This window comes from Sapajus apella, unplaced genomic scaffold, assembly GCF_009761245.1.
Source record: "Sapajus apella isolate SASKATOON/1434 unplaced genomic scaffold, GSC_monkey_1.0 scaffold216, whole genome shotgun sequence".
Taxonomy (NCBI): Eukaryota; Metazoa; Chordata; class Mammalia; order Primates; family Cebidae; genus Sapajus; species Sapajus apella.
In genome coordinates, this window is record NW_022437156.1 from 734,176 (window position 1) to 746,779 (window position 12,604).

Consider the following 12,604-nt stretch of genomic DNA (forward strand, 5'->3'; position numbering starts at 1 on the left):
TTTTTTTAGGTATAACCCTATTCCTTTGATTAAAACACCTACAGTGGTGTCTTACATTTTTCTTCATTTTTTTTTTTTTTTTTTTTGGACAGAGTCTCTTTTTGCTGCCCAGGCTGGAGTGCAGTGGTGCGATCTGGGCTCACTGCAGCCTCTGCCTCCCAGGTTCTAGAGAGTTCCCTGCCTCAGCCTCCTGAGTAGGTAGGAGTACAGGTGCATGCCACCATGCCTAGCTAAGTTTTTGTATTTTTAGTAGAGGTGGGTTTTCACCATGTTAGCCAGGATGATCTCGATCTCCTGATCTTGTGATCTGCCCGCATTGGCCTCCCTAAGTGCTGGGATTACACGCATGAGCTACTGTGCCCGGCATGTCTTACATTTTTCAAAGCATAACTCAAACATTTCTTCCTTTAGAAACCTTCCTGGGTCACCAAAACAGGGGTCCCCAACCCCTGGGCCATGGACTGGTACTGGTCTATGGCCTGTTAGGAACTGGGCTGCACAGCAGGTAAGTGGCAGGTGACCAAGCATGACCACCTGAGCTCTGCCTCCTGTCAGACTGGCAGTGGCAGTAGATTCTCATAGGAGTGTGAACCTTATTGTGAAGTGTGCATGTGAGGGATCTAGGTTGCTCACTCCTATGAGAATCCAATGCCTGGTGACCTGTCAGCATATCCCATCACCCCTAGATGGGACTGTCTAGTTGCAGGAAAACAAGTTCAGGATTCCTACTGATTCTACATTATGGTGAGTTGTATAATTATTTCATTGTACATTACAGTGTAATAATAGAAATAAAGTCCACAATAAATATAATGCGCTTGAATCATCCTGAAAACATCCCTCCCAACTTGTCTGTGGAAAAACTCTCTTTTATGAAACTGGTCCCTGGTGCCTAAAACGTTGGGAACCACTGTCCTAGAAAAGTTTCCTCTCTGACTTTCAGCATTTTGTACCTTTCGTTCCAAACCACAATATTTATCTGAAAGTCTGTTTTTTTCACTGTTACTAAATCTTAGGTTCTGTCAGCACAGGAACCATTCTCAGCCCCTAGTCCCACCCTGGACCTCACAATGTTCTTTGAACACAGGAAGGGTTCAATAAATATTTGTTAAAATGCCTTGGAGTTTTGGCTTAAAAAGATTTAAGATCTAAAACTGAGGAAAGCCGACCTTTGAGGTAAGGCAAACATAGAACGCCAATATGGCGGAAGTAGAAATGGGCAGAGCAAGTAGAGAAGGAAACAGTTCACCCAGTTCACCTGGGACAGTAATGAGGAGCAACAGTTCTCCTTCAATTTTTTAAACACTAGCATGAGTTCAAATTTCCATCACATCTATACATTGATTTTCTTTCCATTAAGACTTCTTTGTTGCTAAAATGCAAAGATTCTGGGCTTACAAAGAAACTAATACTCTAGCAGGAATGCCTGAAATAAAAATATCTACCACTAACTGAAACCTAACTATCAGGTTGCCCATTTTGTGTTGTTGTAATAGAATAGCACAGATTGAGTAATCTTTAAAGCAAAGCAATTTATTTCATGGTTCTGGAGGGTAAAATGTCTAATATCAAGATCCTGGCATATGGTGAGGGTGTTTTTGTGTATCATCTCTTGGTGGAGGCAAGCGGGTGGGTGAGGGCAAGAGGTTGAACTTGCCTCAACCTCAAGCCCTTTTGTAATCAGTATGAATCCATTCATAACCCCCGTGGCCAGCCATTAGCCTTCACCTCCCGATATTTTGCACTGAGGATTCAGTTTTCCCAACACATGCTCTTTGGAGGAAACATTCAAACCACAGCACAGGTACTTTATATTAGCTTTTTTTTTTTTTTTTGAGACGGAGTTTCACTCATGTTACCCAGGTTGGAGTGCAATGGCGCGATCTCGGCTCACTGCAACCTCCACCTCCTGGGTTCAGGCAATTCTCCTGCCTCAGCCTCCTGAGTAGCTGGGATTACAGACACACACCAACATGCCCAGCTAATTTTTTGTATTTTTAGTAGAGACGGGGTTTCACCATGTTGACCAGGATGGTCTCGATCTCTTGACCTTGTGATCCACCCGCCTCGGCCTCCCAAAGTGCTGGGATTACAGGCTTGAGCCACCGTGCCCGGCTATATTAGCTTTGTAATAACCCTCCCAGGTAAACGATGTCACATACAAATTGAGAAACTGGAGCTCAGACAGGTGAAGCCCCACCACGTAGGTCACACAGGAAGAAATGGCAAAGTAAAAATTCACAGGAAGAGGAGAATAATCTGCTGTGACTGCTGCCTCATGGACACACTGGAGCAGGGATTGGGCCCCCACCGCCTCAGGTAGCCCTGGGTCTGTGGCTTTGCTGGGGGCAGCCCATGTGGCTACCAGTGTGTGTTGGAGGCTGGAGCCTGAAGCTTTCCCAAGTGGGCACTGCATGTTGCTACTGACTCCACAGTTCTGGGGTCCTGCTCCCACCACTCCACAAGGCACTCTGTCCAGTGGCCTGGCTTCCATGGCTACACTAGACATTTCCCTGGTGGCGGCTCTCTGTGGTAGCTGCACCACGCATTTCCACTTGTCATCGCTCATGTGGAAGGAAGACATGTCAGTGTGAGGAAAGGATCATGGTGGGCATCGGGGTGCGCTGTGTCTCCACCTCCTCTTATTATGCTAATATACACAGGTACATTCAGATGCCTTTGCAGAAAGAGAAGGCAGAGTCTCCTGGGATCATAAAGGGGAGGCATGGAGGAATCCTTATTTTTGTCCCTCACAAAGTAGCTGTCTCAGTCTACAGAAGAAAATAGTCATGAACAAATTCAGATCAGTCACAGTAAGTGATGGCACTCTGAACAGCTCACCACACACTCAAAAGTTCCGAATAAGAAAACCCCGGTAACCCAGTCCCGACCCTCTGCCTCACCCCCCACCTACTTCAGACCCCCAGGGTCTCACCTTTACAAGCCACGAGAGACACATCAGAGCCCTGGGCACTGTCATTGCCTGGGGTAGAACAGAAACAGGACCCAGTCAGAGCCCGCAGGAGATGTGAGACAGGAGGAATTATGGGGTGGGTGAGCTCCTCCACACTCCTACCCCCACCACTTACATGCAGCCTGAGAGTAGCTCCCTCCTTTTCCATCTGTGGGAAGAAAATGTCCTGTGAGGGGACAAGGAGAAGGCAGAGCTACAAGATCCTAGAGGAACCCCCTAGTCTCAGACCCCAGAGAAGTTTCCAGAACTGTGACTGAAGACCCAGGGCAGGATCAGGAAACATCAGGAAAGCAGATGTGGGTCCTGGACCAACTGCCCTCCTGAGGTCTGTCCTCAGTAGGGACCTTCCCTTGTGACCTGTGACTGCTGGGATCAGGTCCCCATCACCACAATCATCAAGGTGATACATCTGTCCCTCTATGTCATAGGTCCTTTATAAAAGAGTAAGTGCTGGCACACAGGGCCCATGCTGAGTAGGCCCACGTGTGTGGATGGTGCTTCCCAGTAACTAAGCAGGGCACACTTTTACCTGGGGCTTGAAATCCCTAGTGGGACAAGAAAACTGAGATCACACTCCTAACCCCTTCCTCACCTGAGCTCTTCTTCCTCCACATCACAGCAGCAACCACAGCTCCAGTGACCACAGTTCCAAGGACAGCCAGGGCAGCAACGATGCCCACGATGGGGATGGTGGGCTGGGAAGACGGCTCTGGGAGAAAATGGGAAGGTGAGGGTCCCTGACCCCCAGGCCCCAGCCCCAACTCTAATAAAGGGCTCAAGAAGAGCTCCTGCTGTCCCTGAGATGTGATCGCCCATGCCCTCCTTACCCCATCTCAGGGTGAGGGGCTCTGGCAGCCCCTCATGCTGCACATGGCACGTATATCTCTGCTCCTCTCCAGAAGACACCACCACAGCTGCCCACTTCTGGAAGGTTCCGTCTCCTGCAGGCCTGGTCTCCACAAGCTCCATGTCCTGGGTCTGGTCCTCCCCATCCCGCTGCCAGGTCAGTGTGATCTCCGCAGGGTAGAAGCCCAGGGCCCAGCACATCAGGGTGGCCTCATGGTCAGAGAAGGGGTGGTGGGTCACATGTGCCTTTGGGGGATCTGAGGGGAAGAGTCAGAAAATTCAGGCACTTTGCATCTCTCATGGGACAGTCCAGCAGTGCCTTTGTAGCCATCTTGAGAACGAAGAGGACAATTAGAGTAGGAGAGCACAAAACCTAGACACCAGCCTGGACTTAGGGGTCTGGGATAGCCTCTTATTCCTTGGAAAGTTCTAGAATTGGGGTGAGATAGCCCAGGATAGAAAGTGAAAAGGGATTTCTGGTTCTGGCCTGAGTGGATGCTGAATGATTGAGAAAAGCTAGTGTCAGACCTGCAAAGACACTTGGTGTGGGGCTGAGAACCAGGCAGGAGAGAAAGTCCCCCAAGATCCCTAACACTGGGAGTCAAAGAGAACAGCTGATCAGTTCATTTGAAGGATGGAATCTCCGACATTAGAGTCCTTAATTGCCACTGAGAGGGGCTGGCACTTTAAGAGTCACTCTTTGGTACAAGATCTCCTGTACCCAGGGTGACAGCTCCCTCTCCTGATTGAAGGAACAAGGGGTATTCTGGCTTCCATCCCTGTTTCTTCTACTCTTTGAGGTCTGTCAGCTGTGGGCACAGTCTCAGCCCAAGAAGGAGAAGGGAGCGTTGCCCTGTGGCCCCTCTTACCAGCGCGCTGCAACGTCTCCTTCCCGTTCTCCAGGTGTCTGAGAAGCCACTCCACGCACGTGTCCTCCAGGTAGGCTCTTTGGTACTCCACCTCACCGGCCTCCTCTGACTTGCGCTTGGAGATCTGAGCCGCGGTGTCCGCCGCGGTCCAGGAACGCAGGTCCTCGTTCAAGGTGAGGTAATCGTTGCCGTCGTAGGCGAGCTGTTCATACCCGCGGAGGAAGCGGCCCTTGGGCCCAACGTCGCAGCCATGCATCCACTGGAGGGTGTGAGATCCTGGCCCCGCCCCTGCGGTCAGCCCCGCCCACCGAGCCCCGCCCCCACCCTCGCCTCGCCCCGCCAACCCGCCGGGATTTTAGCCTAAACTGACAATGAAACCTGGTAAACGCGTCCGGGGCTCGCCCAGGTCGAGGGTCTGTGGGAGTCCCACAGACTCCGGGTGGACCTCGGACCCGGAGACTCGGGGTGACCCGGGCCGTCCGAGGGTGATGGGAAGGAGTCGTGACCTGCGCCCCGGGCCAGGGTCACTCACCGGCCTCGCTCTGGTTGTAGTAGCGGAGCAGGGTCCGCAGGTTCACTCGGAAACTCTCTGCGATGTCCCTGGCGCTCCGTGTCTCCCGGTCCCAATACTCCGGCCCCTCCTTCTGCATCCACTGCGCCCGCGGCTCCATCCTCGGAATCGCGGCGTCGCTGTCGAACCGCACGAACTGCGTGTCGTCCACGTAGCCCACGGAGATGAAGCGGGGCTCCCCGCGGCCGGGCCGGGACACGGAGGTGTGGAAATACCTCATGGAGTGGGAGCCTGGGGGCGAGGGTGGGCTGAGATCCGCCGACCCTCCTCCCGGCGCGGCTCCTCGGGTCCTGCGCCCCCGCCGGGCGGGCCCCTCGCTCCTCCCCGCAGAGGCCGTTTTCCTCCCCACCCGGCACTCGCCCGCCCAGGTCTCGGTCAGGGCCAGGGCTCCAGAGAGCAGCAGGAGGAGGCTTCGGGGCGACATGACGCCATCCCCTGTGTCTGCGGAAAACCAGTCGAGGGAGTGTGGGGACTTTATAGTCGGGAATCGTGGTCGGTGATTGGCTTCTCTAGAAACCCGACACCCAATGGGAATGAGAATTGAGTCTGCGTCATGAGTGTCCAAGAAGAAGGACCCGACCAGGTTCTGAGAAGAAGAGAAACTGCGGAGTGCGGAAGTCCCAGCGCTGCGCCTCCATAAGTCCCCAGACTCAACCCCTGGGGCCTGAGACCCTGAGAACCACGCCTGGGGACCTGGAACACTGTTCTGCTCCCTGTCCTCCTGACCCAAGCGCGGTCTTTGTGACGCTATCAGTAGTTTTTTTTCGTTGTTGCTGTTGTTGTTGGGGTGTGTGTGTGTGTGTGTGTGTGTGTGTGTGTGTAGTCGGATGTGTGTGTTGGGAGGTGTCTCGTTCTGTTAGCTGGCTGGTCTCGAACTTTTGGCCTCAAGCGATCCTCCCGTCTCGGCCTCTCAAAGTACTAGGTTACCCGCATGAGCCACCGCACCACGTCTTGGGTTTTTTTTGTGTGTGTGTGGCTTTTTTTTTTTTGAGACAGAGTTTAGGTCTTGTCGCCCAGGCTGGACTGCAATGGCGCAATCTCGGCTCACCGCAAACTACGCCTCCTGGGTTCAAGCGATTCTCCTGCCTCAGCCTCCCGAGTAGCTGGGATTACAGACATACACCACCATGCTAGGCTAATTTTTTGTATTTATAGTAGAGACGGGGTTTCTCCATGTTGGTCAGGCCGGTCTCAAACTCTTGACCTCAGGTGATCCGTCCGCCTCTGCCTTCCAAAGTGCTGGGATTACAGGCGTGAGCCACCGCACCCGGCCTTTTTTTGGGAGACAGGTTCCCACTCTGTCATCCAGGCTGGAGTGCAGTGGCGCGATTACGGCTCACTGCAGCCTCGATCTCTGAAGCTGAAAGGATCCTTCCATTTCAGACTCCAGAGTAGCTGGGACTACAGATGCGTGCACCCACACCAGGCAATTTTTTTTTTTTTTTTTTTTTTTTTTTTGTATTTTGTAGATATGGGTTCCTCCATGTTGCCCAGGCTGGTCTCAAACACCTGGGCTCAAGCGATCCTCCCGCCTAGGCCTCCCAAAGTGCTGTGTTTCCAGGCGTGAGCCTGCGTTGTTATATACTGTTTTTTAAATCCCAAAGTGCTGGGATTACAGACGTGAACCACCGCGTGCAGCAATCAGCGGTTAAGTTTTTAGGTTTCAGTATCTCTGTACACTCTTAGAAAGTAGTAAGGACCCAAGCAAAATTTGTTTCTGTGGATTATATCGATATTTATCATATATAAATTAAAACAGAATGTTAAAAATATTAATTCATTTAAGATAACATTAACCCATTACATGATAATAGAAATTATATACATATATATATATATATATATATATACTTTTATCATGTAATGGGTTTATGTTTTGAGACGGAGTTTCACTGTTGTTACCCAGGCTGGAGTGCAATGGCGCGATCTCGGCTCACCGCAACCTCTGCCTCCTGGGCTCAGGCAATTCTCCTGCCTCAGCCTCCTGAGTAGCTGGGATTACAGGCACGCGCCACCATGCCCAGCTAATTTTTTGTACATTTAGTAGAGACGGGGTTTCACCATGTTGACCAGGATGGTCTCGATCTCTTGACCTCATGATCCACCTGCCTCGGCCTCCCAAAGTGCTGGGATTACAGGCTTCAGCCACCGCGCCCGGCCATATTTTTTTTTTTTTTAGAGACGGGGTTTCACCATGTTGGCCAGGCTGATCTCGAATTCCTGACCTCAAGTGATCCACCCGCCTCTGCCTCCCAAAATGCTGGGATTACAGGCGTAAGCCACCGCACCCGGACAATAATAATTTTTTTTTTTTTTATAAAGACGGGGTTTCACCATGTTGGTCAGGCTGGTCTTGAACTCGCGACCTCAGGTGATCCACCCGCCTTGGCCTCCAACGTGCTTGGATTACAGGTGTGAGCCGCCACACCCGGCCAAGAAGTAATATTTTTTAAATGAAAACAAATCATTTTTAGTTTTTGCAAAATAAACAAGCTGGGCACGGTGGCTCGCCTGTAATCGCAGCAGTTTGGGAGGGCGAGGCGAGCGGATCACAAGGTCAGCAGTTCAAGACCAGCCTGGACAACAAGGTGAAACCCCGTCTCTACTAACAATACAAAAATTAGCCAGGCGTGGTGGCACATTCCTGTAATCCCAGCTACTCCAGAGGCTGAGGCAGGAGAATTGCTTGAACCCAGGGGGCAATGGTTGCAGTGAGCCGGGATCGCGCCACTGCCCTCTCGCCTGCGGGACCCAGTGAGACTCCGCTGCGGGGGGGGTGGAGAACAAACAAACAAACAAACAAAAACAAACAGAATCTGCTTCAAGAAGTTGCCTTTGTTACGGCCAAGATAGTCGGCCAGATGACTTCAAAAAGACCTCACACTTCATTATAATCCCGTTTCCAGGCTAAATGGCACTCCCATCAGTGCCAGGACAGTTGACAATCTCCATGACAATGACTAGAAGTCCAAAACGGACCGAAAGGAAAGCGGCATTACCGGGTTGGAGAAGTTCACCGCTTTTTTTCCTGTAAAACTTTATGAATATTCCTCCCCTCACTTTTAATACCCAACCCCTCCATTGGAGCCGTCCTACGTTTTAGCCCCTCACCCCTCACTAGCCAACAAGCTGATTTGGGAGAGCTGTTCCCGCCTTTCCAAGTCCTGTGAAGGAATAAAGCTTGCTGTGCCTGAGGCTCACTTTCGGTTTCCTGTATTGGCTCTGAGACTCCCAAGGAGGAAAGATCCCACCTTCTGCAGCTGCCAAGATTTTTGGTAACAAGAAGAGTGATTATTTTACATTTTTGTAAGTGTCATTCTTGCAAAATTTTGCAAGTGTCCTTGTCTCATAGCATACATTCTCTTATTTACTTATTTTTAAAATTTCAACTTTTATTTTAGATACGGGGGTACATGTGCAGGTTTGCTGCGTCGGTATGTTGTCCGATGCTGAGGTTTGGGGCATGGATCCTGTCACTCAGGTAGTGAGCACAGTACTCGTAGGTAGTTTTTCAGTCCAAGTCCCCACACTCTTCACTTTGTTGTTGCCATGTTTATGTCCATGTGTGCAGTGTTTTGCTTCCAAACATAAGTGAGAAGATGGAGTATTTGGTTTTCTGTTCCTGCATTAATTCACTCAGGATTATGGCCTCCAGCTGCATCCCAGTCATTATCTGAGTTTGATTTAAGTGTATATTAAAAAAAAAAAAATCTAGCCTTACACGAATATTGAGTTGAAAAGGGAAGGATTATTATTGCTGTTGTTTAGAGACAGGGTCTCACTGTGTCACCCAGGCTGGAGTGCAGCAGTAGCATCATAGCTCACTGCAGCCTCGAACTCCTGGGCTCAAGGGATTCTCTCACCTCAGCCTTCCCAGTAGCTGGAACGACTTGTATGAGCTTCCATGCCTGGACTGGATGGATTATTTTTAACAGCTTTACATGTAATTATGGATAGTCATCTTTCACATTACACAAAAATTATACAAGTGGTAATTTCTTTTTTTAAAGCAAATAATCCATTTTTTTGCTTATTAAAATTTTATTTAAAAAATTTCGAAATTTCAATAGTTTTTAGGGAACAGGTGGTGTGTGGTTACATGAATAAGTTCTTTATTGGTGATTTCTGAGATTTTGGTGCACCCAGCTCCCGACTAGTGTACACTGTACACAATGTGTAGTCTTTTCTCCCTCACCTCCCTCTCACCCTTCCCCTGGGAGTTCCCAAAGTCCATTGTGTGATTCTCATGCCTTTGTGTTCTCATAGCTTAGCTCCCACTTATAAGTCAGAACATACAACGGCTGGTTCTCCATTCCTGAGTTAATTCACTTAGAATAATGGCCTCCAACTCCATCCAGGTTGCTTCAAATGCCATTCTTTCATTTTTTTTTTTTTTTATGGCTGAGCAGTATTCCGTGTGTATGTGTGTATGTGTGTGTGTAGCATATATATCTTGCATATATATATATAAAACACATATATTTTGCATATATATATATAAGCATCACATTTTCTTCATCCACTCATTGATTGATGGGTATTTGGGCTGGTTTCATATTTTTTCATTTGCCAATTGTGCTGCTATAAACGTGCATGTTCAAGTATCTTTTCCTATAATGTTTCCTTTTCCTCTGGGTAGATATCCAGTAGTGGGATTGCTGGATCAAATGGTAGATCTAGTTTTAGTTCTTTAAGGAATCACCATACTGTTTTCTGTAGTGGTTGTACTAGTTTAGATTCCTACCAGCAGAGTAAAAGTGCTCCATTTTCACCACATTCATGCCAACATATATTTTCCTTTTTTTTTTTTATGGCCATTCTTGCAAGAGGAAAGTAGTATGACATTGGGGCTTTGACTTACATTTCCCTGATAATTCGTGATATTGAGCAATTTTTCATGTGTTTTGGCCATTTGTGTGTGTGTGTGTGTGTGTATATATATATATATATATATTTTTTTTTTTTTTTAAAGTCAGGGTTTCACCATGTTGATCAGGCTGATCTTGAACTCCCTGCCTCAGGTGATCCAACCGCCTTGGCCTCCAAAGTGCTTGGATTACAGGCGTGAGCCACCATGCCCGGCCCGTTTGCATATATTTTTTGAGGATTATCTATTCATGTCCTTAGTGTACTTTTTGATGGGATTATTTGTTTTTTCTTGCTGATTTGTTTGTATTCCTTGTAGATTCTGGATGTTAGTTCTTTGTCAGATTCATAGTTTATTAATATTTTTCCCCCTCTCTGTAGAGCGTCTGTTTACTCTGCTAATTATTTCTTTTGCTGTGCAAATGCTTAGTTTGATTAAGTCCCATCTGTTTATCTTTGTTTTTTTGCATTTGCTTTTGGGTTGTTGGTCATGAACACTTTGCCTAAGCCAATGTCTAGCAGAGTTTTTTTCTGATATTATATTGTAGAATTTTTATGGTATCAGGTCTTAGATTTAAGTCTGATCCATTGTGAGTTGATTTCTACATAAGGTGAGAGATAAGGATGGTTTCATTCTTCTACATGTGGCCTGCCAATTATCACAACGCCATTTGTTGAATAGAGTATCCTTTCCTTACTTTATGTTTTTTGTTTTGTTTTGTTAAACATCAGTTGGCTGTAAGTATTTGACTTCATTTTTGGGTTCTCCATTCTATTCCATTCGTCTATGTGCCTACTTTTATACCAGTACCATGCTGTTTTGGTGACTATAGCCTGATAGTATAGTTTGAAGTCAGGTAATGTGATGCCTCTAGATTTCTTTATTGGTTAATCTTGCTTTGGGTATGCAGGCTCTTTTTTGGTTCCATATGCATTTTAGGATTGTGTTTTCTAGTTCTGTGAAGAATGATGATGTTATTTTGGTGGGAAATGCATTGAATTTGTAGACTACTTTTGGCAGTATTGTCATTTTCACAATATTGATTCTACCCATCCATGAAAACAAGATGTGTTTCCATTTGTTTGTTGTCATCTATGATTTCTTTCAGCAGCATTTTGTAATTTTTCTTGTAGAGGCCTTTCATGTCCTTGGTTAGGTATATTCTATGTATTTTGTTTTTGCAGCTGCTGTATTAGGGATTGAGTTCTTGATTTGATTCTCAGCTTGGTCGCTGTTGGTGTTACTGATTTTTCTGCATTGCTTTTTGCACCCTGAAACTTTACTGAATCCATTTGTCAAATCTAGGAGTTTTTTGGATGAGTCTTTAGGGTTTTCTAGATACATAATCATATCATCAGCAAACAGTGACAATTTGACTTCCCCTTTACCGATTTGGATGCCCTTTATTTCTTTCTCTTGTCTGATTGCTCTGTCTAGGTCAATATCCCTGATGAGCATAGATGCAAAACTCTGCAACAAAATACTAGCTAACTGAATCCAACAGCATATTTAAAAGATAATCTACCATGATTAAGTGGGTTTCAAACCAGGGATGCAGGGATGGTTTAACATACACAAGTAAGCCTGGTCATGGTGGCTCACACGTGTAATCCCAGCACTTTGTGAGGCTGAGACGGGTGGACCACTTGAGGTCAGGAGCTCAAGACCAGCCTGGCCAACATGGTGAAACCCCATCTCTACTAAAAAACAACAACAACAAAAAAACCCCACAAGTCTATAAATGTGATACACCACATAAACATTTTAAAAACAAAAATCATACAAGCATTTCAATAGATGCAGAAAAATCATTTGACACAATCCAGCATCCCTTTATGATTAAAACCCTCAGCAAAATTGATATAGAAAGCCATCTATGACAAAACTACAGCCAACGTTATACTGAATGGGAGAAAGTTGAAAACATTTCCCTGAGAACTGGAATAACACAAGGTTGCCCACTTTCACCACTTCCATTCAACATAATACTGGAAGTCCTAGCAAGTGGTAATTTCTTAGAGGTTAGATACAACCTGAATCCGTATTGTTGAATATTTGTATTCTGTTACATTAAAATAGGTTGGTCTATCTTGCCCATTGAATGGACCTTGTACTAATGACTAATGCAGTGGTGTGATTATAGCTCACTGGGTCCTCAGCCTACCACTTCAGCCTGCCAAGTAGTTGAGACCAACGTCAGATGACACCATACTAAGTTATTAAAAATTTTTTTTGGACAGATGGGGTTCTCCCTGCGTTGCTTAGGCTGGTCTTGAACTCTTAGACTCAAGTGATCCTCCTGCCCTGGTCTCCTAAAGTGCCAAGATTACTGGCATGAGCCACTGGGCCTGGCTGCTACTAATTTTTTTTTTTTTTTTTTTTGAGGCAGAGTCTCACTGTGTCACCCAGGCTGAAATGCAGAGGCATGACCTCAGTTCACTGCAATATCTGCCTCCCATGTTTAGGCAATTCTTGTT

General features: G+C 47.0%; 1 protein-coding gene across 4 annotated transcripts; it reads right to left on the reverse strand.

Moving 5' to 3' along the window:
* Positions 1–2,116: 2,116 nt before the first annotated feature.
* Positions 2,117–5,805, reverse strand: LOC116544433 (saoe class I histocompatibility antigen, A alpha chain). 4 transcript variants are annotated; one of them, XM_032270821.1, is made up of 8 exons: positions 5,621–5,805; positions 5,222–5,491; positions 4,690–4,965; positions 3,802–4,077; positions 3,567–3,683; positions 3,090–3,122; positions 2,936–2,983; positions 2,117–2,771 (listed from the first exon to the last, which is right to left on the reverse strand). In XM_032270821.1, the coding sequence occupies exons 1-8, from the start codon at positions 5,682–5,684 to the stop codon at positions 2,767–2,769; spliced, it is 1,089 nt and encodes a 362-aa protein (XP_032126712.1). In that variant the 5' UTR covers positions 5,685–5,805; the 3' UTR covers positions 2,117–2,766. The 4 variants fall into 4 exon arrangements, with proteins under 4 accessions (XP_032126712.1, XP_032126707.1, XP_032126709.1 ...); XM_032270816.1 differs by having other exon boundaries at positions 3,090–3,140; positions 5,621–5,804; XM_032270818.1 differs by lacking the exon at positions 2,936–2,983 and having other exon boundaries at positions 5,621–5,804.
* Positions 5,806–12,604: the final 6,799 nt, after the last annotated feature.